This window comes from Vicugna pacos, chromosome 22 (genome assembly GCF_048564905.1).
Source record: "Vicugna pacos chromosome 22, VicPac4, whole genome shotgun sequence".
NCBI lineage: Eukaryota > Metazoa > Chordata > Mammalia > Artiodactyla > Camelidae > Vicugna > Vicugna pacos.
This window is the reverse complement of record NC_133008.1, coordinates 27,965,769-27,993,710: the sequence shown is the minus strand read 5'-3', so window position 1 is coordinate 27,993,710 and position 27,942 is coordinate 27,965,769. Positions and strand designations below refer to the sequence as shown.

Below are 27,942 nucleotides of genomic sequence, written 5' to 3'. Positions count from 1 at the left end.
GTGACCGGGTGGCGAGCGGACGGCTTCCAAGAGCACAGGGACCTACCTGCCTGTTCCGCTCCCTGCTGCTGCGCCCCCGCCTCCCAGCGCGGCACGGGGAAACGCATAAACCCACTGGCCTTGGCCTGCAACCGCATTTCCTCAGATTCCTCGGTCTCCCAAGGGTGGAGATGTGGTTTTTGTCAGCAGGTGGCATCGTGATGCCAAACCACTGATTCTACACACACGTGGCTGACAACTGGCTCCTGGTTTCCATTTTGCCGTGAAAAGCAGCAGAAAACATCTGCAGAGGGCCCTCCCCGCCCCAGATTCCATCATCCTTGTCCAGTGGTCCTCAAACAGGGCGAGCCTGCCCTCCAAAGGGACGCTGGTGATGTCTGGAGATATTTGTGGTTGTTACAACTGGGGGGAGGGTTTTTTTTTAAAATACAACATAACAACTTTATCTAACAAAAGTAACAAGTAAAGTCAAACAGGCACTCATACTAAGAGAAAGACTGACCAGAAGAAATTTTATCTTAGACACCTTACAGTAACCTACTTGCAGATGCATTTAACTGAGCTGTGCTGCTGTGAAGAATAGAACTCTTGCACAGGGAAGGATGAACAATTTGTACATTTTTCAGCATTCACTGAATACTACCTTATATACACATGTACATTAAATTTGAAAAAGGTTTCACTGATGCTCCCCAAAGAAACTTCATTTTGTATATGCTCCTGGCATCAGAGAATGGGGTCCAGAGATGCTTCTGAACACCTCACAGTGCACAGGACGGTCTCCATCATGAAGGACTATCCCACCTTGACTATCCTAAGTGCCGAGGTAGAGAAATCCTGTCCCCGAGTGAGAAGACCCCGTCTCAATGGTACCACAGCCAAGATCTCATCATTTGCAACACCAAAACAAGCTGAGGGGGAGAAATGTCTTTCAAACAGCTGGCTGCAAAACTTTTTTTTAAAAAAATGCCTGAGAGAGGAAATAAATCCTAGAAACCAGCCCAATTTTACCCCTACTCCAAACAGGTTTCCAAATTTCAAAAACACTGATTAAAAAAAAATCCCCTAAATCTGATGTGATCCACACACACCCCGCACCCCCTGCTGCTCTTGAGCAATTCCACTTGGACACTGAAAAAATATGCCAGAGGAGACTTATTACGCTGATTTCCTTCAGTAAACAGTTCAGATCTTACCTTGGAAACCCATGAAACAAGGAGAGCCAGCCACGGGGCCAGGCAGAACCCTTTCCTCTCAACGCTAAGCATCAGACATTCCGTGACTTTTGCGCTTGAGGTGCTAAACACAGATGTTTCTAGACATGGCATGAGTTTGCTCTGCATCATCTGTATTTTTCATTTTATTTTTAAGAGGCTTGAGTGTGAAAGATGAGACGACCAGGAAACAAGCAATGGAGAAGATTAGAAAGTGATTGTAATCACTGTTGGCCGCTAGACAGCCCCTCAGGGACGAGGCGAGCTGCGTGTTCAATAACCATTTCAGAATCGGGCGAAAACTTGCATTCTGGTCTAAGGGGCACTTGTGTTTCCAAAAGCGTATTAGAGCTGCGTATCGATTCCAGCCAGCTCAGAACAGTTCCTGACGCCGGTCTCCCCTTTCACCAAGAGGACCGGCAGTTCTTGCACATTCTCTCGCACGTTGCACAACAATCTCTCCACGGAGCCACACAGGGCTATGGATGAGAAAAGCAGCCGCCTCCATGAAAACCACAACAGAAGCCTAATCGCTTTGGTTTCGTTCAGTTTTTTTTCCTGAAAACCAACATGGATCACCAACACTTAACGTAACATTCTGAAAGGTGTCTTTCCTGTTTCTTAACATACCTGGAACAAGGTAGTCTGAGATCTGTACCTTCACACGAAGATCCTATTTCAACCCAGGAATTAGGGTGGCATCACCTAGAAAAACTGCTGGCACACTGGACCAGACTGTCCCAAACCCGGGGCCTCTCTCAGGGCACAGGAAACAGCCCTGAAGGGCCCCAGTAGGTCCTGCTCACAACGGCAGCTTTTCTCTGGCCACCACCATGCAGGGCAGTCCTGAAACCTATCCTCACATTACAGAGGACATGGGGCTGCAAGATTTCCCAGGCCTGGAGCCCACCAGACGCCCTCCAACCCCCACCATAGAAAGCTGCTCCGGAATGGATGTGGCTTCTCGGCAGGAGGCGACAAAGCGACACTCCGCTCTGCTCACGAACTGGGGTGGGGGGGTTTAAAAGCTGTTTTCACAGCTTAACAGCTTAACGCATTAAATCTGCTGTCCTTAAAAGTGGACAAATGCCATTTGTACCTCTTGGATATATGAGACAGTCAAGAGTTCATGATTGCATCCCATTGACTAAGCGAGGCTAAAAACAGGAAGGTCAAGAGCCTTAACAATTATATAATTATCCTCCGCAGTGAAACAATCGCAGCATTCCACCCCAGTCAGAAGCGAGCCTGGGCTGAGCACGGCTGACTCTGCCATTTAACACGGTTCTGAAAGCTCCCGCTCTGCCACGGCTAAGAGCAATGACGGCATAATCGCTGGTAAAAGGCGGCAGATCATCGTCACCGGCATGTGCTGGGATTACGGAAAATTGAAGGGAACCGACTCCCCGGCTTTTAGAATTAGTGAGCGCTTAATAAAGTAGCAGAGAGCAGAGAATACACAATCCCTGTCCCATATTCTGAAAAATTGCCACTTTGAATGCTTTTATTTTTTTGAGGTGTAGTTGATTTACAATGTTGCGTTAGTTTCAGATGTACAGCAAAGTGATTCAGTTACATATATACACATAGATTCTTTTTCAGACTCTTTTCCATTACAGGCCATTACAAGATATTGAACATAGTTCCCTGTGCTCTACAGTAGTTCCTTCCTGTTTATCTGTTTTATATATAGTAGTGTGTGTCTGTCCATCCCAAACACCCAATTTATCCACGCCCCCACTTCCCCTTTGGTAATCATAGGTTTGTTTTACATGCCTGCGAGTGTTTCTGTTCTGTAAATATGTTCATTTGTATCTTTTTTTTTTTTAGAGTCCACGCAGGTGATATCATACAATATTTGTCTTTCTCTGCCTGACTTGTTTCACTTAGTATGAAAATCTCTAGGTCTATCCATGTTGCTGCAAATGGCATTGTTTCATTCAATGCTTTTTAAAAATCTCTCTCACATTAGATAGATAATAGATTAGATAGGTAGGTAGGTAGGTAGGTAGGTAGATAGACAGACAGATAGATAAAGAGGTAGGTAGATGGACGGCTAGATGAAAGAACGGATGTGGATGAGTAGCTGGGTAGACAGACAGATGGATGGATAGAAAGCCAGCCAACCTACAAAAAATGCTCGTAAGAATTAGATTCTGCCTGAAGAAAAATCATAAATCATTTCTAAGACTAGAAAAGAACCCTTGGGAAGACAGACAGGTACAAGAAAATATTGTCCAGATGTCACTTCTCTCCAAATCAACCTACAGCCTTGACATCCCACAATAAAACTCTCAAAGGGCCTCTGGGTCTGCTTTTTTTTTTTTTTTTTTTTTTTTGTCTTGTGCTTTCTCTCCTTTTTCTTTCTTGGAACTGGGTTACATTTTCTACATTTTGAGAAGAATAAACAAAGTGAGGGTGCATTTCAAAAATGGGAAGGAAGAATGACCTGGAAGCTACCTATAGGATCCTTTTACGATCATTTTTATTGTGATGTGAAGGCCAAAGAGGAATGGGAAGATTGATGGTTTAGAGTATGTGGCTCTAAAAGCAGATTTCTGCTCTGGAAGTACACTGCCCCTAAAAAGCAAATAAATAAATAGAACCAATGTGACCCGCTTGCCTGCCCATGAGAAGGACCATTGCTGTACAAATTTGATCGTCACAGTCTCAGTCTGTGCCACGGTGTAGTAAACTCCAGATGTTTCACACACACGGTACAAGCAGAACTTCTCAGAATGGAAGCAATGGTAGAATCACAAATCTGAGGGCTGGCGGGAGCCCAGGTCCAAACTTAGGAGACTCAAGAGATGGGGTGGGAGGGGCAGGTAGGGTAGAGCTCAGTGGTAGACCATGTGCTTAGCATGCCCAGGACCTGAGTTCAATCCCCGGTACCTCCATTTAAAAAAAAGAAAAAGAAAAAGGACAAAAAAAGGCAGAGAGGAGTGTAAACTCCAGGCCCCGGCCACATGAACCCTATTGCGGCTTCCAACCCACTTCTTTTCAGAGACGGAGCCTGGGTCGGCTTGCTAAGCCTGCTCCTTCAAAGCGCCCCAGAAGGAGCAGCTAGGACGTTAGAAATTTGTCCTCCTCAAAGCTCTGGAGGCCAGAAGTCCGAAGTCAAGGTGTCGGCAGGGTTGGTTCCCTTTGAGGAAAGGACCTGTTCTGACCTCTGTCGGTCCCTTAGAGATGACCGCCTTCCCTCTGTCTCTTGTCGCATCACCTTCCTGTGCATGTTTGTTTCTGTGCCCAAATTTCCTCTTCTCATCAGGACACCAGTCACATTGGATTGGAGCCACCCTGGTGACCTCACTTTGACTTGACTGCCTCTCTAATGAACCTATTTCCAAATAAGGTCACATTCTGATGTCCTAGGGGCTGGGACGCCAACATTTCTTCCTTGTGGGGCACACGATCCAACCCATAACAGAGCCCACTGGGGTGGCTGGGGTCCCAAGATGTGGCCCACGCCACTTCTGGACCACAGCAAGCCCACCGGCAACGGAACCCAAGCACCTGCCTCTCCAGTCTCCGCTCTCCTGTCTGACAGCGCCCCCGCCCCCGGGCACACTTAATGCCCACTTCTTTCCCCCGATGGGCCCAAAGTCCTCACGCCTCCGTCCACTGAGCGACACTGCTCCTTGCCACACTGCAGCCACCAAGCAAATACTGGAGCCACCAAAGATGAAAAGGGCACACAGCCCTCCAAGTGAGACAAGACGCTTCCTAGCCTGCCGGGGGCTTCGCGGTACCTGGAATAACATCCCAGCTTTCCCCCGTGGCCCATGGCTTTTTTTTTTCTTTCTTCCTTTTTTAGTTTATTTTTTAAATTGTGACTTAAAACATAAATAATATAACATTTACCATCTTTACCCATTTTAAGCACACAGTCTGGTGGCATGAAGTACGTGTACGATGTCATACAAACATCACCATGTCCATCTCCAGAACCTTCTCATCTTTCCAAACTGAAATCTGCCCCCATCAAATAGTAACTCCCCATTCTCCCCTCCCCAAAGCCCCTGGCCCCTACCATTCTACTTTCTGTCTCTATGAATGTGACAATTCAAGGAACCTCCCACAAGTGGAATCACACAGTATTTGTGTCCTTTATTGCAATGGAGTCCTCAAACTTCATCCACGTTGTAGTCTGTGTCCCAGTTTCCTTCCTTTTCAAGGCTGGATAATATTCCACCATGAGGATACGTCACACATCTCCTAACTATTCATCCATCGATGGGCATCTGTGCTGCCTCCACCGTTTGGCAATTGTGAACAATGCTGCTGTGAACACGAGTGTCCAGTCATCTCTCCGAGTCTCTGCTGCCCAGTGTTTTGGGTGTATGTTCAGAAGTGAAACTGCTGGATCATCTGGTAAATCTACGTTTAATTTTTCTGAGGAACCACCGTACTGTTTTCCACAACGGCTGCACCAGGTAACCCACCAACAGCGCACAAGGGCTCCAGTTTCTCCACGTCCTCACCCACATTTGTTATTTCCTATGTTTTTTGATAGGAGCCTTCCTGGGGGGGGGGGGTGGATTGCAGTGGTATCCCACCGGCCTGCAGCTTACCGACAACATCTACCATTTCTCCGATGGAATGTCAACCTCAAAAGGGCAAGAACTCTTACCTTTGTTGTTCTCAGCCACCCCCTCAGAGCCTAAAACAGCAACTCCCTTAGTAGGTGGATTGAAGGTGAAGGCCAACTAAGAAGCAGCTTGGGCTGGGAAGACGGATTCGAAGGACACTTAGAAGTCAAAGACGGTCTTCAATACTGATTAGGAAGAGGAAGGTTCTGGACCAGAAGATCTGGGTCAGGCTACCTGGGGTGCGGAGGGAGCTGGAAGCAGCTGGGTCCCCCTGAGTGTGGTCCTGATCTTTCTCTGAGCCTCAGTTTCTTCCTCTGTAAATTGGGGATGATAATGGTGTCCACCTCATTGGATCACCAAAGAGCTGCTGCGATAAGCTGCCCAAAGGGTCTGGCACAGTGCTCCCCATCAGTGTCAGCTCACAACCTCCCCTAGGAGAGATGAAGTCAGGCTGCTCCTCACACTGCGAGGCCCTCCAGCATGCCCAGGAACCCCAGAGGTCTGCGCAGAAGAGAAACCATCTAGGGAATGTGTTTTCAACCAAGCATATGCCAAAGGAACACGTGTCTACAGCCGGGGCTATGGCCTTTAAAAGCCTCCAGCTTCCCCGCCTGGCTTGGGCACTCACGGCCTTGGCTGGCCCGAGCCCTCGGGCGGCCTCCGGAGCCGGAGCCAGGAGCCGCGAGCCGCGCCACCAGCCTGCTGAATTGCAGAAACTCAGAATTGCCCAGTTAATCTGCACAGCTTGCTCCGAGGAAACAGAAAAAAAAAAAATCTCCGTGGAACATTCTGGCCATTCAGCAAAGAGGAAAATAAAAGTTCCTGATCCTGAACTTGCCTGTGCGAGTTCAGATGCTTCACGTTGTCCGGATAAAGTTCAAAGTCATCGGGTGCCCGGGTGTCTATCTGCCACCCAGCAACCTGCCAAATGTCCTTCCCGCTCCGACCACCACCAAATTCTGGGTCTTCCAATCCTAATGGTTCATGGCAGTGAATTTCATCGACTACAGCCTGCCAACAACTCTCAGACTTTTCCCAACAAGACTTTCCTGAGGCCACGTCTCATACACTTTTTTTTTTTTTTTTGCATGAGAGGTACGAGAGGTCTGAGTGACAAGGAATTAATTGGAAAGGGATATGAGAAGACTCCTGGGGAGATGGCAGCTTGTTTGCGGCAGTGGTTACACGAGTGTATATGCTTGTTAAAACTCACTGAACACTGAAGTCTGGTGCATTTTATTGTATGTGAAGTGTCGCAACTATTTAAACTAACTAAAAGGAATTACACAACAGCAACATTATGAATACAATGTATAGTTAAAATATATTATAATAGTAACAATGTAACTACAATGTCTATCATTCCTGTAATATCTTATCTGATCCTCACAGCCCTTGATATATTTCCACAGCAGTCGCCCCTTGGGTCTACGTCCCAAGACCCCCAGTGGATGCCTGAAACCAAGGACACTATGGAACCCTGAATATACATACTATATTTTCCCTATACACACACACCTATGATAATGTTTAATCCATTAATTAGGCACGTAAGCACATCCAGATTGCCAGCACCCCTACTCCTGTGCTTTGGAGCCATTATTAAGTAAAATAAGGGTTACTGGAACGCGAGCCCCCCGATACCACACCAGTCGGTCTGATAACTGAGATGGCTACTGGGTGACTCTCGAACGGGTCATGTATACAGGATGGGTACTCTGGGAAAAGGGATGATTTATGTCGTGGGTGGGACAGAGCAGGACAGCACAAGGTTCATCACACAGCTCAGCACGACACTCAATTTTAAATGTATGAATTGTTTACTTCTGGAAATTTCCATTTACTGTTTTCCGACCCCAGTTGACCACATGATTAACTGAAACCATGGGTCGTGAAATGGCAGATAAGGGGTCTGGTGTGTTCCCATTTTACAGATGAGGAAACTGAGGTACCATGGAGAATTCCAAATCACGAGGATGTGGAGAAAAGGGAGCCCTCCTACAACTGCTGGTGGGAACGTAAACTGGTGCAGCCACTGTGGAAAATAGAACAGAGGTTTCTCAAAAAGACTAAAAATAGAACTATCATGTGATCCAGCAATTCCACCCCTGGGCATTTATCTGAAAAAAAAAATGAAAACACTAATTCAAAAAGATACATACACCCCAATGTTCATAGCAGCATTATTGCAAAAGCCAAGACATGGAAGCAACGTAAGTGTCCATCAATAGATGAACGGATAAAGATGTGACATAGATATAGATAGAGAGAGAGATATGTCTCAAATGGAATATTACTCAGCCATAAAAAATGAAATGTTGCCACTGCAACGACATGGATGGACTTGGAGGGTACTGTGCTTAGTGAAATAAGCCAGACAGAGAAAGACAAATACTGTATGCTATCACTTACATGTGGAATCTAAAAAGTAAAACAAACTGTTAAATGTTACAAAAAAGAAAACAGACTCACAGATATAGAGAACAATCTAACAGTCACCAACGAGGAGAGAGAAGAGGTAGGGACAGGATAGGAATAGGGCACTAAGAGGTACCGACTACTACGTATAAAGAGACGTTACAAATACAGCCAGTAGTTTATGATAACTCTAAATGGAGTATACGCTTTAAAACCTGTGACTCACTCTGTTGTACACCTGAAACTTATATAATATTCAGGGCTTATTACTTTACATCTTTGCTCAGAATTTGTTTGGAACTTAGCAACGGTAACTTTTTTAATGTGTCTACATGCTTTGTGTTTGAAATGTGATACTATGTTACGGTCAACATGGAAGCCTTGTAAAGACCCAAGTCCCTGATACATGAAAAGAACAAACACAGTAAAATTCATCCAGTTGGGTTGCAAACTTTTTACACAGTGAGTAGGATGCAATTTGACCCACTCAAAATGCACGCAGCACTGTGCATAGGTCAACATTTAGCTGTTAAGAATACAGTCTTGGCAACCATTTAAAGACGCAGTTACCTCTGGGAAGAGAAAGGGGATTATGACTGGAGGGACGTGCAGAGGAACTTCCAAAGCGCCCTGGGGTGTTCCGACACTTCGCCTGAGCCTGGCGTTCTTTATAATCACTTGCTAAACTGCACAAATGTTCTACACGCTTTCCTGTCAGCATGTTTCAAACTACAAATAGAATCAGAAGGAAACGAAAGTGAGAAAATTGAGAATTCAGACTGTCGGGACCTAAGGATAAGATTTTAAAACACTCACTTTCATATCTTCGAATCACGAAAACAAGGTTTTTTTAATCCCTTCTTTTAAATATATGCATGTCTGTATAACTGGATCATTTTGATGTACGCCAGAAACTTACACAACATTGTAAATCAACATACTTCAATAAAAAGAATTTTTTTTAATTTGTTGAGCCATAGTCTTCAAATATGTGCATTTTATTGTTGGTAAATTACATCTCGATAAAGCTAGAAAAGTAGAAGTTGAAACCAATCAGAAAAGTGAACAAAAACATCTGGGGCGTGGTAGGCTTCCATGCCAACGACAAGCTGGAAGCAACCTCAAGATGTGCACCAATGCCGGGATTTAAAGTGGGATGGAGATCCACATCCACGCAGAAAGAGTCGGTAGCTCCCGGGGGAGGTGGGCGGGGACCTGCAACACGGGTGCCACACGGCATTGCATCATCTCATTTCCTTCCATGCACAGTAGGATTCCAATTGACGCATAGATGTTTGCAGACACAATTATGGAAGACTTTGCATCAAAATTAAGAAGTCATAGCTCTGGGGCAGTGGGTGTTAGGGTGCCCTGACGCTTTTCCTTTTAGCTATATTTTCCCAAAATAAACATGGATAACTTATGGAATAAAGAATACATGTTTCTAAAAAGACATAATACAAACTTTTAAGTGGGCAAGATAAAAGCACAGAATCTAGGGATGCACTCTGGCTGGTAAAACTACACAGAAGTGCAAGGCAGTGATCATCCTACGTCCGGACACCTGCTACCATGGGAGGAGTGAAAGGCCCTAAGCCCACCATAGCCCATGCAGGGGGTTAAATGGGAACTGGCCAATTCTTGAACCGGGTAAACGAAACGAGGGTATTTGCCCTAGAGCAGTAGTTCCCAACCAAGGGACATTTGGCAACGATGTCTGGGGACGTTTTTGATTGTCACCACTTTGGGGGGCGGGTGCTACTAGCATATAGTGGGCGGAAGCCAGGGATCCTGGTCTCCATCCTACGATGCACAGGACAGCCCCGCACAACACTGCAAAATGGCAGTAGTGTTGAGGTTGAAAAACTCTGCCTAAGCTCATTAAGTTTAAAAACAAAATACAAGAGACAATATGAATAGGACCAACTTTGTGACCAAGAGAACACATGTTAAATGCACCCTAATGTTCACAGCAGCACTATATACAATAGCCAAGACATGGACACAACCTAAATGTCCATCCACAGATAACTGGATAAAGCTGTGATATATTTATACACTGGAATACTACTTAGCTATAAAAAAGAATAAAATAATGCCATCTGCAGCAACATGAATGGACCCAGAGACTGTCATTCTAACTGAAGTAAGCCAGAAAGAGAAAGAAAAATATCATATGATATCACTCATATGTGGAATCTAAAAAAGAAAAAGGAAAAAAAGGACACTGTGAACTCATCTACAAAACAGAAACAGACTCACAGACATAGTAAACAATCTGATGGTTACCAGGGAAAGGGGGTGGGAAGGGATAAATTTGGGAGTTTGAGGTCTACAAATGTTTGCCACTATGTATAAAAATAGATTTTGTTTAAAGTTTCTTCTGTGTAGCACAGGGAACTATGTTCAATACCTTGTAATTTCATTAATGAAATTAATGAAAAAGAATATGAAAACAAACAAACAAACAAAAACACATGTTAAGGTCACTATATTCCTTTCCCACACCCTCCACTAGGACCCAAACTAAAAAGTCTGACATTGTTAATTCAGGGGAAAGATGTGGAGGGGAAAATGGTGACTTTTATTCACTACAGCTGTGTTCAATATTTAATTTTTTAATTTTTAAAGTTTAAACCTGTCTATGATCTTATGTTAAATAAGACAAAATTCATGATGCAAAAACAACACTGAAAACACTGCATGTTGTGTGTCTTAGGAACTATTAGAAAATAAAAGATTTGGGGTGAAAAGAGATTTTGGCCTGAAAATAAAGAGGAAAAGAACATAAATACAAGGGGACACTCCTTTAAGATCAGCAACCCACCCGCAGTTTCTGGCTGCAGCCAAGACAGAGAAAATGAGATTTTTTTTGGATGATAGAGCTGAGCCTCTGGGTGGATGTTAAGGCTATGTCGCCAAACCCGCCCGCCCGCCCCAACACCACTCTTAGTCATGAGCAATTAAAAAAAAAAGCGTCAGGAGCACAGATTCCAGATGGCAGATTAAAAACCTTTATTAGATCTCAAATGAACATTCCTACTGTAATACTTCGAACGTGATGCAGTCCCATAAAAATAAAGATGAATCACAGGCCGTTTTAAAGGAAAGGTTTGGCTGCATTACGTCACAGCAAGCCGCACTGCCTTTCAGCATCCTCGTGCTGAGAGCAAGACCCAGAAATAGACACGAAGGCCAAGCAGCAGGTCAGCCCACAGGTCAAGTTCAGCCCTGGACCAGCCCTCGCTCTTTTAAGCCAGCATCACAAAACTATAAGCACGTGATGAGGGAAGGAGAAAGAAAGTGTGTTTGGGAAAACTAGTTCCAGCTGTCTCGGGTGGCAGGGCAGCTGGAAGAGCAGGCAGCATGGAGTACGACCTCTCCAGAAACAGTTCCTAACTCCGGGAGGGCAGAGGTACTTTGCCAGTGAAATTAAGCCTTTATTTTCACTGTCCACGTATATGTGGGTCCCAGGGGAATTTTTCTGTGTGGAACTGTAGATTCTGAGCTCTGATTCTAAATTCACGGGCTCTTCCAGCTTCTGTACACATCTACAGAAGCCAGATTGGACAGTTACTCAGCTACAAAGGAGCCACAAGCAATTATAAAAGGCAGAAACTCAACAAGTTAATTTTTTTTCAAACCCCATCAACCGGAAATTGAGACAACCCATTAAAATGAACAGTTAATTTTTTTTTAAACCCTAACTACTAGTGATTAAAACTCACTCAACTGGAGAGGCAATGTAGCAGAGTCAAAAAGGCACATGGTTTAGAATCAAAACAGACCATGGACTAAATTCCAGCCCTACCCTGCCCCCACCCCATTATCCGTGTGACCTTGGGCCAGTCGCTTTACCTCTTCTGGAGCTATTAAACCAGGGTGAAACAAGGATAGTTCTTAGGGAGGCTATGAAGGTTGATTGAGATAATCTATATAAAGTGATTAAAAAATGATAGGCACTCAATCGCAGCTTTCATGATAATAATTATCAAAAATAACAAATCAAAACTGTACTCACAAACTCTTTCGAAAACAAGAATGTTATTCAGTCAAAACCTGTGAGGGCAGCCAAAGCTGTGTTCAGGGGTGAATTCATGGCTTTAATTGTATTAAAATTATGGTATTAAATTCTTCACTTATTTATTTATTTGTTCCCCAACTTATTGGATTTATTGGATTTTAAAGGATTTCAGTGTCTGGTGAGTTATCCAAACACTTCACACCAAGGGGAAGGCTCAGAATAATCTAAAAATGAAAAAAATGGGAAAAAATAATTGAATAATAAATCCAAGGTCTGCTTTTCTGAAGGAAAAAAAAAAGAGAGCAAAACTGGCAAATCTAAATAGACACAAAGAAGAAGACATCAACAAGATATGACAGCATGCTATTAAATCCGAAAATTTCAATGAAATGATCCCTAAGAAAATACAAATCACAAAAGCTGACTCCAGAAGATCTTACCAGAGGTGAAAACAATTTTAAGCTGAATTCTATAAACTAGCATGAATTTTTTTAAGTTATTAAAGAATGACTTCCTTAAAAAGTTATTGCACCATATGATTTTTCCAACAAATTTCAAGGAACCGTTAGTCCTAATGTCATAATTCTAAAATATTGAAAATGGAAACTTGCCTAGTTCACTTTATGTGGTTAGAATATCAGATAATAAAGCCTGATGGAGATTGTAAAATAAAACACACCAAAAACATAACATGATTTCACTCATGAATTCAGATGGTAAAAATCCAGAAAAACAAAATAAACCTAGCAAATCAAATTCAACATTATACTAAAAGAATAACTCATCACAACCACATAGGGTTTACTACACAGGAAAGCAGGGGTGATTTTATATTATGAAATCTATTAAACATGATTGTCAGGTGATACCACTGTTAAATATTTAATATTAGTCTTGAAGTTCTTGTCAATAGAATAAGATTTAAAGTAAATGAGAGGTCAACATTTAGACATGATTAAAAATTTTTAAAAAGGAGGGGATACAGCTCAGTGGTAGAGCACACGTTTAGCATGCATGAGGTCCTGGGTTCAATCCCCAGTATCTCCTCTAAAAATAAATCAACCTAATTACCTACCCCCGCTGCCAAAATGAAATAATGAAATAATACAATAATAAATTTTAAAAATATAAAGAATAAAGTCTTAAAATTAAAAAATAAAATAAAAAAATTTGTAACAGACAAAATTGTATACAATGAATAAAAATATTAAAAACCTACTAAGCAATTTCACTAAAGGATCTGGATTCTGGATTCAGGATACGTATGCTTATTCATAGGAACAACAACTAACCACAAAAACTCCACATTACAGGAATCAGGAATCATCATAGTAAGAAATATATGGGATAAATATTTTTAAAAGCACAGCATGAAAAGATTTGAACAAACAGAAAAACTGATCACATACCTGCATGAAAAGGAAAAACATTAAGGCATCAATTTCTTACGTTAATTTATCAATTAAGTACAATTTTTAATCAAAATCTCAATGACTTTTATGTGTACTAAAGGACGTTGATTTGGAGATTCTTAAGTTCAATAAGAAGAATAAACATTTTGAAAAAATGTAAAGGAAAACACTGGCTCTATCATTAGTAAAACATGTTCTAAATCTATAATAATGAAGTCAGTATGTTTCTGGGGGAAGGACAGACACAGATGCATGAAACAGAATTGGTGTCCCTGAAGCAGATCTCGGGTTTTGGTTGAATTTAATAAACGATAAAGAGAACATCAAGAGTCTTTGGGAAAGGAATTGATTATTCAATAACTGAAATTCAGGAAATTAAATAGCTACTGTGGAAAACCATTTTAGATCCTCAGTTATACCATACACAGTCTTGGGTGTCTGATCAAGCTCTGAGTCCTGGCTAAAATATTTCATGAGTCCCACTGTGTTTCCTGTCCTGGGATTCTGTGTAGGTGACAAAGACGGCCACAAATGCTTCCTCTCCAACCAACAGGTGGTGTCTATATCCACACTCTTCCTTCAAGCTTGCCTTGGCCATGTGACTGGCTTTGACCAATGGGATATTAGCACACATGCAAACGGAGATTTGAAAAGTGCTTGTGCACTGGGGATTGATCTCTTGCTGATCTTGGAACCTTGAGACCACCATATGATCCAAATCTTAGCTAGGCTCCTGCAGGATGAGTGACCACGTGGAGAAAAACCAAAGTATCCCAGCTGACAGCCAGCATCAACTACCAGTCACATGAGTGAGGCCATGTTGGGCCATCCAGCTACCAGCCATCCCACCAGCTCATTCCAGATGCAGGGAAGAAGCAAGCCTGTGTCTGTGGTCAGCTGTGTGGGAGGGCATGTCCAGCCCAGAAAACCTACTTAGAAAACCTACTTCGCAGAATCATGAGCAAAATAAATGACAGTTGTGCAAAGCCATTATATTTGGGGGAAGGTCTGTTACACAGCAAGAGCTAGCTGATACAAGTTCCAAGAGAAGACCTCATGTCCTCCCAGTAAACCACCCCCTTGTGATTTAAGTGAATCTGAGTAGATTCCCATCACCAGCAATCATGAGTTGACTTTGATGCTCAGTGCCGAGCCAGGAAGACAAGCTCAGGCTGAGGCCTCCCTCGGTGTCCTACCCATCCTGAGTCTATTTCCTCTCTGCCCACACTCATTCTATTCTGCTTAGGCTGCAAAGCACTCTGTTCTCTGTTCCCCAGAGAGCGAGGAGAAGCCAGGAAGGAGCTGACACATTCCTCGATCTTGGCCACCCATAGACATGATGACACCCTCAGCCCCAGTCAACATTCTCAGCCCTGGTCGACACCCTTTCCCCTTCCTTGTTCCTCTTCTCCCACAGATGTACCTATAATGGCCTCTTTGTTGTGCTCAACTTTCTCAAGCCACTCCTGCCTCTATTCCTGGGACTCTCAAGGGCTTACAAAGGTTGAAAAAAAAAAACTCATTGTTATATTTTATGTTTAAGGGGGAAAATATCAAACTCAAAGTCAGAGAAGAGGAATGAGATTTTTATTTTTATCAAAAGAAGATGTATCAGTTAAAAGTCAAGGAAAAAAAAAACTTTGAGGCCGGTTCCCTTATAATTCCTCATTACAGATGAGGAGACAGAGGCTGAGAAGAGCTTGACAATTTGTCCAAGGTCGCACAATTCAAAACCAGGCCCGTGTGGCTCCAGAGCTGCCCTTAACCATCAAATGAAATGCCCTAGAGCAGTGCTGCCCAGGAGAACTCGCCGCGGGGCTGGAAATGTCCTCCATCCGTGTTGTCCAAATGTGGTGAATGCGACCAGGGGACCAAGGCTTCATTTTTTTTCATTTTAACTCAGCTACATGTGGCTAGTGGGGTTACCTTTTTGGACAACGCTGCTCTAGAATGTCACCAAGTTGGTTCCATGCCACCACTCAAGCTGGGACCCTCAACCAACTTACCTTCCCTGAATCCCACCCACAAACCTGGGAGAGGTGGCAGCTGAAAGTGGATGAGACGTTAAGAGGGAAATAGCCTGAGGGAAGCCAGTGACAACCAAGCCCACGAAGGCCCCTCTACAGATACCCTAATGTCCTCCGAAATAAAGCCAACTGACAACCAACGTCACGTTGCACGCAAGGCGTGAACAAGAACAGGTCCTGCAGAACCGATTCCCACTGGCCCAGCTGGCTGGCTAGCTCCCTCCCCAGGTCTCCTTCACGGAGCCGGGAAAAACTCAGACATCCACTGCCGCTGTGCAGGCAACATTTTCACTTTGCATCAAAGGGGAAAGAATTTGTCATTTTCTGACTTCTTTGATTCTGACTTTGTAACTCATCTGACCTGAGTCTGTTTTAGCTCCCTTCAGCCTTCCTTCCAAGACCTCAAGGCCAACACGCCAATGTGTCCTTCATTTTCTTATGTCCCTCCAACTCCTGTGATTCATTCCACCAGAGGCCCACTGCTGTTATTTCCAACCCCCAACAGGAAACACTTGTAAACGTAACGCTTCAAAGGCCAGTAGTCCTCAGATCAAGCCAGGCAGTGCATCAAGCTTGTGGGTCTCAAAGACATCCTTTCAAAGCTGTGCACGTCTACGCAGAAGTGTAGCCTCATCTGAACTACATGGGCATCTTCAAGACAATTCACCAACGTTTTCCTCATCAAACTCATCCCCGCTTGGGGTATCTTTCCCTCCTTGATTTGCCTACTGTTTTCCCTCTGACATGAGCCTCAAGGTCTTGAATTCGTGCTGCCTTCTGTACAACCACAACTCCTAAGATCAACTGCTTGTGTTCTTTTTTTTCTTGCCCTTGTAAAATTCCTTTGCAAATAACCCTCATACCTCACTCGCTTATAAAAATAATTTTCCTAGCAAACCTTGCCTTGGTAAAGAACACAGAGCTTTGTTATGAAGTTCAGTCTGTGCCTTGTTTATCGTAAACTAAAAAAAGGGAGGCCAATGAGTACCGACTGTATAAAAAAATTTTCAGATTTGTGAAAAAGAAAGAAAAAATTATAATGGAAGCGCACACCACTACCCATGGCCATGTTTCAGGGGAAGAGAAGCCAGTATGATCACCTCTCAACACAGCCTGTTGCAAACAGTGCTGGGGCTGGGGGTGTGGATGTTAAAGAAAGTCCACTGAAGGAACAGAACCCATGTTTGACCCTGGCTCTGGGTCCATAGGACAGAGGACCATGATTAACTCCGCCGGGAGAGGGCAGTCAGCAACACTCCGATTGGAGGCATGCCCCAGGGTGGAAGAGCCCGGTTCCCCGACAGGGAGAGGATAAGGAAAAGAAAGGGATGGAGGGAAACCTGTAGGCTAGGGGTTCTCACCCTCAGCCCTACTGACAGTGGGGCTGGATCCTTCTTGGTGGTAAAGGTTTTCTCTGCATTGCAGGGTGCTGAGCGGCACCCCTGGCCTCCCCCCAATGCCATGCCAGGAGTACCCCCACCCCACAACTTGTGACACCCAAAAATGTCTCAGGACATTGCCAAATGTCCACTGGGAGGTGAAATCACCCCCAGTTGAGAATCACGTCTGTAGATCCAAAGAGAGATATCCATTTTTTTTTAAATGGTCAAGACTAAACAATATTGTCTAAAGACTCACACTCGAGTGATAAAAATATACAGAAGGAAGTGACCAGTAGAAAAGAGAACAGTGACCATTTGTGGAGGAAGAAGGGGGCTGTGACTGGGATGGGGGCCCTGGAAGGGTTCCAGGAGCAGGCAAAGTGCTATTGATCAACCAGGCTCAGGGAGGATGGAGAGAAGGTTATAAGGTTGTTTGCCTTAGAGTAATGCATTAGGCTGTACATTTGTCTTGTGCGGTTTTTCTGAACCTGTGTTTTCTTTGATAATAAAATGTCTTCTAAAAAATAAAACCAAAAGCAAAAACAAGAAAACAAAAACAAAAACCCTTGACTCTTGACTCTAAACAAAAACATAGAACATCCTTAAATAAAGTAATACCAAATTAGTACTGTGTACACCAAATATAGCACTGGCAACACAGACCCAGCAATTCTGCTCCTGGATACAGCCCCCCAAGAGAACTGAAAATAAGTATCCAAACAAAAACGTGCCCACAAACATCAGCGGCAGCACTATTCATAATAACCAAAAGGCGGAAATAACTCAAATGCCCACCAGTTGGTAAATGGATAAACAAGACACAGTGTATCTATACAAAGGAATATTACTCAGCCAGAAAAAGGAATGAAGTCCTGGTGTGTGCGACAATGGGGATCAACCTCCAAACCACACGTAGTGAAAGCAGCAACACATAAAAGGCCACATCTTGTGTGATTCCATTTATATGGGACATCTACAACAGGGAGGTCCACAGAGACAGATGCAGACTGATGGTTGCCAGGGGCTGGTGGAGAGGAAATGGGGAGTGACTGATAACAGGCACAGAGTTTCTTTGTGAGGTGATGACAAGTTCTGGAACAAGACAGTGACAATGGTTGCCCAGCACTGTGAACATGCTCAACCGTCACTAACGGTAAATCTTATGTGCATTTTGCTACAGTGAAAAACATTGTTTCTAAAGAAAAGAAATCTTGAATGCTTCAGCTCAAGCATGCTCTGCCTATCTCCTGTTACGCTACTCAACTTCTTTGCTAATGTGGAAACCTTTCAACTTGTCACCACTAACGAGGTATCTGCGATGGGAGTCCCATCCACCTGCAGACAAGCACTGCGGTTGGTTAATAAACAATGTTGGGCTAGGCACACTTGGTACCAATGCGAGTAAGTGCCTGGGCTCGACTGAAACCCTGTCCTTATCGGATCTTCCAAAGAGAGCAGTTTCCTTCATAGGTGAGCGCTTGGAAACACCCCACAGGTAAAGCCTGGCAATCAATCTCCCTTTCTGGACTGCAGCCTTCATTCAAGACCTTCTTTGATGGAGCAAAACACGAAATGAACAAACAAACAAATAAACAAACCTCCTATAATACAAACGTCAAGTGATCGTCTTTCCCAAACCCTCCAGGCACTTGACAATGATGGACTTTATCCACCAGGTACCACCCCCCCCCCCCCCGCCCAGAGCCAATTTGATGACCACACTCCATTCTGTGCCTCTGTGTCCTGTGGCTTCAGTCCAGGTTGGGAGAGCTCAGTCCACTTCCCAAACCTGGAATTGGAGAGAAAGAGCCCACTCTGCTGCTATTCATGTGACCCACCTATGACGGACAAAGGGGGACCCAAAGGAAAGCAGTTTTTCATCTGTTTGTTTCCTACTCTTGACATGACTTATCTCTAAGTGTGGACAGACATTTAGGCCGAGAACAGACTCGAAGCCCAAGACAAAGAGAAGGCAGAGAGAGAAGGGGAAGTGGGAGGTTAGACTGGGGGGAAGTGGAGGGAGAGGAAGGAGAGGAGATAAAGGATACAATTTTGAAACACACTACCCACATCAGTTCTCTTTTACTGGGAAAAGGAGTGGTCTGGCAGGCACAGGTGCAAGGAGACACAGGGACTGACCACAGAGAGCACCTGACTCCCAGCCTGACGGGAGCTGAGGTCCCCAGGACCTCCCTGGGGCATTTCAGGTGTTCAGTCACAAAGAACAGATTTTAATGCTGACAAAGGGTCTGGTGACATGGTGGGAGATGACTGGTCAATGAATTTCATCAAGTAGGAGGGAGAAAAAGGAAAACTCGTCAGACCAGTTACCAAGTTACCAGACCTTTGCATAATTATGTATTTAACTCTACCCCAACTTCTGCCAAAGGATCAGGCCAATTTATTTCTCTAGGTGAAAAGGTAACTGGATAGGGTCCCAAAGCCCCCTCCGGGGAGCTGGGCACTTGTTAGAACCATAAGTCTGCATCTTCGCTAATAAATTCTCGGCCAGTTCTGTCCCCAAGATGCCAGGTGACTATGCGGACAGCCGGTCTACCTGTCTTCAGTGCATCCTATGGAAATGCTTCCTTGCCTACCTAAGTTTATTTCCCTATGGAAATGCTTCCTTGCCTACCTAAGTTTATTTCCCTATAGTTATTTCTTTGACTTTCTCCCAGACTCAGCAAGGACATTGGGGTCCCAGCAACATGCCTGGCTCAGCACAACCGCCCGTTCAATATCAGTGGAAACAACCTATGCTGAACATAGAGCCCCAGATGGACCCTCCGTGAGCTCTCCATCACACCTGCAGGACAGCTTCCGGCATTCAGAGCACTGGAGGGCCAAGCCTCTCTTCACAGCATGAGGCAGCCTCCTCACTCTGGCCCGCGCAGGTACCATGTGCTTTGGTTGCTACCTTTCCACGCATCTGGAACACCCTTCCCTCTCACCCTCTTTCTGAGCATCCTTTGCCACACAAACCAAACCACATCTGACGGACCACTCCAACCCGGAACAACCGCTCTCCTTCTCCAAATGCCAGTAGCAACTTGTCATCAATCCTGGAGAAGGGAGGAGAGGCTCAGAAAATTACTCTCTGGGGCTCTTGCTCTTTCCTGCTACACAAAATCCAGTCATCACCAGAGTCAGAAGTTCGTTTTACAAATTCTAATCGTCTCAGTGATAAAGAAATTACAGAGACCATGGAAGTGTTTTCAGTATGTTGCTTTCAGTTCTCTCCTAGATTTTTTTAAAAAGAGATCTTTGACAAAACCCAAAGGATAAATAGGAACGAAACACGCAGATTGCCCCCTGTGCTATGCAATCTACTGTCTTTTGTCTAGCTGTTAGTATCATTCAAGACTTTTCCACTTTCTGCACGGACTACAGTGACATAGCCACCAAGGAATTTAATTTATCAATATTCGGCAGTGTTATCTGGAGAACATCATGACTTCCAGGTGCCCTGGCACCAAACGTGTCTAGAACCACTGGCCCCATGACTCATTTGCAGGGGAACGCGGCGGGGGCAGGGGGGTTCCTGTCTTGCCTTGTGACATCTCCTGCTGGCTGGGCTGCCTTGAGTGGCTGATTCATTACTGCCTTTCAACTCCCCAGCCACACTGAGAGCTCCTGAGGGGCAAGGATGACATCCCCTACTTTGTAGCCCCTTCCCTTGGTGCCAGCAAGGGGCAGAGGGACCGTGTTGGACTGCTACTGAGATGGTCCCAACTTCCACCGTAAACAGCCTCTACCCCTAAAGATCTCTCTCACCTTCACAAGCTGCACAGCCAAGAACGGACGTTGGCACACTTTATTTTCTGTAAAGAGCCATATCAGCTCTGTTGTAACTGTTCTTAGTACTGCAGCAACCCCAGGCAAGATGTAAATGAGCAAATGACCGAGCATGGCTCCAATGAACTCCATTTAGTGACACCGAAGTGTTCATTTCATATCACTTTCACCTCTCACAAAATACTATTCTTTATATTTCCCCTCGTCAATATTTTTAAAGTATAAAAAGCATTCTGAGCTCACAGCCCATGCAAAAACTGCCAGAGGGCTGCATATGACCCGAGGCTCATAGTTTGCTGATTTCTGGTCAAGGGCTTTACACCAGACAAGTCTGAGATCAAACCATTTCCCAGCAATGTCTCCTAGTTTCTTAATTACTATCTGAGCCTCAGCGTTCCCTTCTGCAAAATGGGAATAACATCTTCTCACAGGCTCCAGTGAGGATTCCAGGAGGCAGAGCCTGTCCCATTCTTGGCACAGGACTTAGCACATAATAAGGGCTCAGTAAGCCTTAGCTAGTGAAGAGTGGTCAAAGATGGCCTTGTTTATCTACGGGACACAACAATAAACGTCCTGGTCCCTGTATTCGAGAGAACATAGTCTGAAGGAGGAGGCAGCTAACTGAAGACGAGATGAGAGGGGCTGCAAGAGAAGGCAGCCAGAACGCTGGCAGGGGGCAAATCCTAAGGGACCCCCCCAACCCCAGATTTCTTTGTTCTCTGCAGTCCGCAACTTTCCACAATGAGTGCAGGAGAAGAAAGCACAATGCTTAAGAGCTCGGAGTGTAAGCCAGAGCACCTGGGTTTTGGGTTCGAATCCCATTTCTACTGCTTACTACCCCCGTGACCCGGGGCCAGCGGCGTAGCCTGCCGGGGCCTCCGGGGCCTCGTCTGGGAGAAGGAATTGTTGCAGCATCAGATGCAGAGCACTCAGAACCGCGTCGGGCACGAAACTAGCGTTTGCTGCCAAGAAGATTCTGATGATTAGGATATCAAAGGGAAAGTTTAAAAAAAAATGGAAGAAGGAAAAGAACATTTCAATAGGAAGTACAAACCTTTGCCTAAGAACAAACCCTTCAAGGGTGACTGCGCATGCATTTAAATACCTGGTGTTCACGGTAGAGATGGAGACAACATTGTAAACTGACTACACTTCAATCAATCAACCAATCAGTACGCGGTCCTTAATGCAATAGCGCATCCCACCTTCCAGAGGCCCTGAAACACGGATGGAAGGGCAAAGTCAAGAAGGAGAGACCGGCCTCCCTCTGCTCCCCGCTCCTGCTTTCTTGCTGATTTCCAGAGACGGCATCACTGACCAGTTCCCTGGCGCCCAGCAGGCCTCGGCTTCACCCACCCCTCTGACTGGCAGCGAGCAGCTGGGGTGGCCTCCCAGAAAAAAATGCCCGTGGGTTTGGCCAGAGCAGCTGGTCAAGCAAGCCTCGTGGTTTCTGGTCCCCCCTCCCCAAAAGCCCAGAGCTTGGGGTCCCCAGAGTGTCGGGAGCCAAGCACCAGGTAAGCGTGAGTCCGAGCACCCAGCCCTCCTCAGCAGGTCACACGGTGGGCCTTTCCCTCTGCCTGCCCCCAAGACCGAAGTCGGAAATGGAGCCAAGCTTTGGCAGACACTTCCCCAGCGGCTGGTCTGCCCAGAAAGGGTAGTAGCCTTATAGTGCCTGAGAGAAGCTTCCAGAACCTTCACAAAGTGCCAGGGGCTGGGCTAAGTGCACCCTGTGTAGAATCTCATTCCACCCCTAAACCACAGCCCTGACAAGCAGGTCCCATCATCATCGTGGCTCTTCAGATCGGGAAACGCAGGCGTGGTCCAGCTCGTGAGCAGCAGATGGCAAAGCAAGACTCGGAACAATTCTCGTGACCACCTGGAAGCGGGGCCAGCGAGGCCGGCCCTCTGGATCCTAAGGACTCACCAAGGTGGGGGGCAGGGAGGCGTTCTCCAACCCTGGAGACCAGTTAGGGCTTTGCCCCAGGCTTTCGCCCACAGACCTCCCTCTTGTAACCTTCCCCACAATGCGCTCAGCCACATATTCAAGGTCTGTATTTGTCACCAGAAGGCCCTCTCCAAGGAGGCAGGGGCTGTTCCCTCCTGTGGCCCCGAGGACCCCAGTACCTGGCACGTAGCCATCTCTCAATAAACACATTTTGTGGCCCAGTGTACATGGACTCCGCCTCTACCCTGCCCATCCAGGACTCCTTGCACTTGACCTCTACTGGCACCTCCACCCCGAATACACAGACAGTGATGGAGAGGGAGCATCTCAAGCCACACGACACAGTGACTTTTTTTTCCTTGTAATTACTTTAACCATTGTGAATTTTTTTTCTCCCTCTGCCAAAAGCATCATTGTTGGGGTCAGGTGGAAGAGGGGACACTGTAGAAAAGGCTTAAACTGGGTCCAAGGACCACCCAATGCATCCATGCCAAATGCTGACCGGACCTTTGATGTTTCCAGAGCCTGGCCATTGTGCAAGAAAAAGGCTTGAAGAGACCTCTAGGAGAATGGAAGACTTGATGGATAGTTTTCACAGGTCTGTGTCTGTTGCCTGAGACAGGGGAGTATTCTCCAAAAGCTCATTTCAGTCTGTTTTGCATTCAAATGTCCCACATCATGTTGTATAAGCCTTCTAAAGCCACAGTAACAAAATAATATTTTAAAAGCTGGAGGTGTACACTCATGTTCAGAGCAACCTTATTCAATAGCCAAGAGGTGGAGGTAACCCAAGTGTCTATTGATGGATAAATGGATAAGCAAAATGTGGTTCATCCACAGGATGGAATATTACTCAGCCCTAAAAAGGAAGGAAATTCTGACACCTGCTACCACATGAATGAACCTTAAGGACATTATACTCAGTGAAATAAGCCAGATTTAAAAAAAAATACTGTATGATTCCATTTATTTGAGGTCCCTAGAGGAGTCAAATCCACAGAGACAGAAAGTGGGATGGTGGGGGCCAGGGGCTGGGGGAGGGACGGGGAGTGAGTGTTTCATGGGGACAGAGTTTCAGTTTGGGAACATGAGAAAGTTCAGGCAATGGATGGTGGGGATGGCTGCACAACAGTGTAAATGTGCTTAATGCCACTGAGCTGCACACTTAAAGATGGCTAAGACGGGAAATTTTATGTTATGTGTATTTTACCACAATTAAAGAAATGGAAGGGGGAAAAAAGCCAGAGATGAGTTGTACTCAATAGACAAGAGTGTCTGTTCAAAAAAAAAAAAATCATATCTTGACATCTGTTATCAGGACAGGACAATGCCTTGCCTAGGGGACCCCATCACTGATTACAAACCAGGAGCAGCTGACATCAATGCCAGATGCCAGGATCCGGTACCTGGAAGGTCTCAGCCGCAGGAATACGTGCAAAGCCACACCTTCCCTGGTGGCGAAACTGCCAGTGCTGGAAAAGCAAGCCCTGTTCTCAAAAGCACAAGATTAAAAAAAAAAAAAAAAAAGCACTGCTCAGAATATTAGGGACATTTCTGCAGATAATACCGTCCTGGATGTTTTGACTAAAATCGGTACAGAAATAAATCCACAGAGGAATGTCTTAAATTATATCTCAAGACGTGTGAGCCTGGAGCATTTCAAACAAGAATGTGAATTTGGAGGACGGAGCACTGGGATGAAAAAGCGTTCGCTGTTTTCCCTGGTGCCCCAGCTAGAAGTGGCTTAAGCAGCTCTAAACAGAAGGGGCAGCCCCCACCGCCCCCCACTCCCCCTCCAAAACACACACGCTATGTTTGTGCCTCAGACATGGTACAAACCCTCACTGTCTTTTATTAGCTGTGTGGCCTTAGCAAATTAAGTAACCCCTCTGGTCTCTAAAGCAAGGATAACAGAGCTCCCCTTGCAGCTGTGTGTCCGCATAACACAGGAGGTCCTAGGCAGCCTCTCCTCCCCACCCCCACCTCCGGATTCTTCAAGATCATCTCTCCCACCCAGTTCATTCACCCGCCCCCGGACTCCCACCCCTGGCTGAGAAGTCTCCCTGTTCTCATACAAAATTCCAAGTCCACGGGTGGTCCTCTACTTCCGCCAGGACTTTGCCCCGGCTTCGATCCTTCCTCTTGGGCATCACTTGGCTTCTCTGTGTCCCTGACCTACCGACGTTCTCAAGACTTTCCCACAGTATAATGATCATCATTCCTTCCCCATCCACAAACCACCAGGCTGTCGTTCCCTTCATCGCTCAACCTCTTAAAGAGTGGTGTCCACTCTCACCTCCTGTTTCCTCCCGTCCAGCATCCCAGACCTGGAAGGGCCCCTCCCCGGAGGTCAATGGAGTCCTCCCTACTGAGTCCATGGATGCTACTTAGGACTCACCCTGTGTGGCTTCCTCATAGATTTGAGCTCAGGTAAGAAGCCCCTCCTTTCTCCCTTCCCTTATCTTTTGTGATACAACCCTTAAACCATCCACTCACTTTCTCTTGTCCCGTCTCACATTCGCTAATTCTTCCCCGGGAATTCCGCAACGTGTGAAAGAGTCAATAAAACAATCAACAAGTAACACAGTGTGTGTGTGTGTGTGTGTGTGTGTGTGGAACTAGTCTTCCTGGAAACCAAAACATTACAAAACAACACTGATTAGAACAGTAACAGCCCCGGAGAGAGAAAAGGCAGGCGTATTCACAGAGACCCAGAAACAGACCCCAAATCAATGACAAAGGCGTAAATTTCTTCAATAAACGGCATTGAGACTCTGACTAGTTTTTGGGGTGGGGAGGGGAACGGATACCCTTTTGAATCATGAGCACAAACAAATCCCACATACCCAGGACAGTTTTTTTAAATGATAATAATTAAAATTAAAATAGAAAACTTGGAGGGAAAAAAAAGCATTCATTTTTATGGATAGAAGGGAACTTTCTCAGCATAAAATAATACGAGAGGCATGTGAAAATCCAGCTCTGACCTCCATAAACATTTTAAGCTTCTCGAGCAACTGACACCCAGAGTACTTTCACCACTGAACAAAAACGTCTGAAAACGTAATTGGCAAAGAGTTAACAGTCTTCGTGGAGGAAAACCACACACCGATTAATATTTCAAAAACCACTAAGGCACTAAAAAATAAATGGACAAAGGCTACGAACAGGAGGAAGAGAAAACCCAAATGATAAACAAACATGTTTTAAAAGGTTCGACCCTGATAGGAATCAAAGAAACGCAAATAGAACAATGACACCACCTCAGCCCCTCCCTCCGGGAAGTTAGGAAAGACTTTTCAAACAACACTCAAAGCTGGCCAAGGTGTTCCCTCTCGGCCAATGCGAAGAGGAGTGCCCTCTGGTACAACATTTCCGGAAAGCCATTTGGCAATCTGTATCAAAAAACTTTGACCCAGAAATTACACTTCAGGAAAAGCAAGATGTGAAGGGAAAAAGAAAAAGAGTCCCATAAAGCTTTGACCCGCCCCAAATGTTCACCCCTCTTTGTGAAAACTGACAATCATCCAAATGCCCCCAAAACAGGGAGAGTTAGTTAAGACAGAACAGAAACACTAGCAGGAAGGACCCCCGATCATTGTGGAATACGGATGGCTGTTTTGGTTTTTTCGCTTTACACAGTTCTCTTTTCCAATCTGCAATCTCACTTCTATAATCAGATAGAAAATAAATTTGGATTTTTTTTTTTACAACAAAGTCCATGCTCATCTGCTGGCTCAAGCAAGAGGAACATTCAACTGTCTAGCCCAGGATTTGGCAACATCCGGCCCCCTGCTTGGTTTTGCAAATAAAGTTTTATTGAAACACAGCCACGAGCACTTGCTTATGCGTTGCCTGTGGCTGCTTTCCCACGCCAATAGTGGGAGGCTGAGTGGTTGCCATGGAGACCAGTGCAGACTGCAAGGCTTAAAATATTTAATTTCGGAGGCTTTGCAGGAAACTTTGCCACCACCTGGTCTCGTGAATGCCTCCAGCTTCTTTCTAACAAACAAACCATGAGAAACGGCTTAGGCCCCCGCAGACCCCGGTGTACCTTTCTGACAGTGGCTGTGCGTCCAACACCGCTCGACAAATTGCCCGTTGATGACGGTGGCAGGGCAGTTGGTTTTGCCCTTGGCAGTGCCTGGACAAATGTCCCCACATTCCTCGTTGTCATCTTTGTTCAGCACGATGTAATTATCCTCCACGGAGTCCAGGATGCGCGACCAGTCGATGGTGGCCAGGTAGCAGAGCTCATTGTTCTTCTCGATGCGGACCGAGCCCCGCGTAATGTTCATCAAATTGTAGAGGCCAAGCTCCTTCAGATGAACCATCTCGAAGATGACCAGCGCGTAGTTGAAGAAGAGGCGGGAGCCCCGGATGACCGTGAGGTTGGGGAACAGGTCCTTCAGGCTCTCCAGCCCGTAGACCCGGAAGAGCAGCAAGTAATCGGTGATCATGATGAGTTTGGGGAAACTGAGGTCTCGGAAATCCTCAGGCCTCGTTTTGAACATCAGCAGTATCTGCAGATGTCCTTCGATGACGGAGCAGTTGGCCAGCTCGTGCAGCCGGGTGAGGTTGTTCCGGATGTCCATGCCGGGGCACACTGCAAGTGCAGACAAGCAGAGAGCGGGACAGGTGAGCAAAGCCCCCAAGGATGGTTTGTAAGAATCAGTGGCAGGGCCGGCTACACGGGCACGGGGCCCGGGTCCTGCACCCGCTCAGAAGAGCCCTGTGCTTGGCGTAAGGCTCTTCCCTCCACCTTGAAATCCTTAGTCGTTTCTGAGCGAGGGGCCCCAGGGTTTCATTCTGCGCTGGGCTCTGCGAATTCTCTAGCCAGCCCTGATCGGTGGCTTTCTCTGTGAAGTGTCCATGCCTAAGTAATTACTCTCAAAGGGCAAAATAATAATAATAATAATTCCTTTGGCAGTGCCTGTGAGAAGCCTTAAAGTCATTGCATCAAATATGACGCAATGGAGACACTGGGATTACAAGGGACTGAGTAATGCAGCAGGTGCCAAAGGGGAAAGAAGAACCATCCCCAGTGAGTCAGTGGCGATAATCTTCAGGAAATAGATTTATGGGGGTAAAGGTGCCCGCCTCAGAAACGGGACAAGGAGAACTGACACTGTT

General features: G+C 45.5%; 1 protein-coding gene across 2 annotated transcripts in view; it reads right to left on the bottom strand.

Moving 5' to 3' along the window:
- Positions 1 to 27,942, bottom strand: part of INSR (insulin receptor) — a 112,687-nt gene that overhangs the window by 69,191 nt on the left and 15,554 nt on the right. For both annotated transcript variants that reach the window (XM_031689832.2, XM_031689833.2), the window contains exon 2: positions 26,864 to 27,415. In XM_031689832.2, the coding sequence (XP_031545692.1) occupies positions 26,864 to 27,415 (552 nt within the window). The remainder of the gene's footprint in view (positions 1 to 26,863; positions 27,416 to 27,942) is intronic.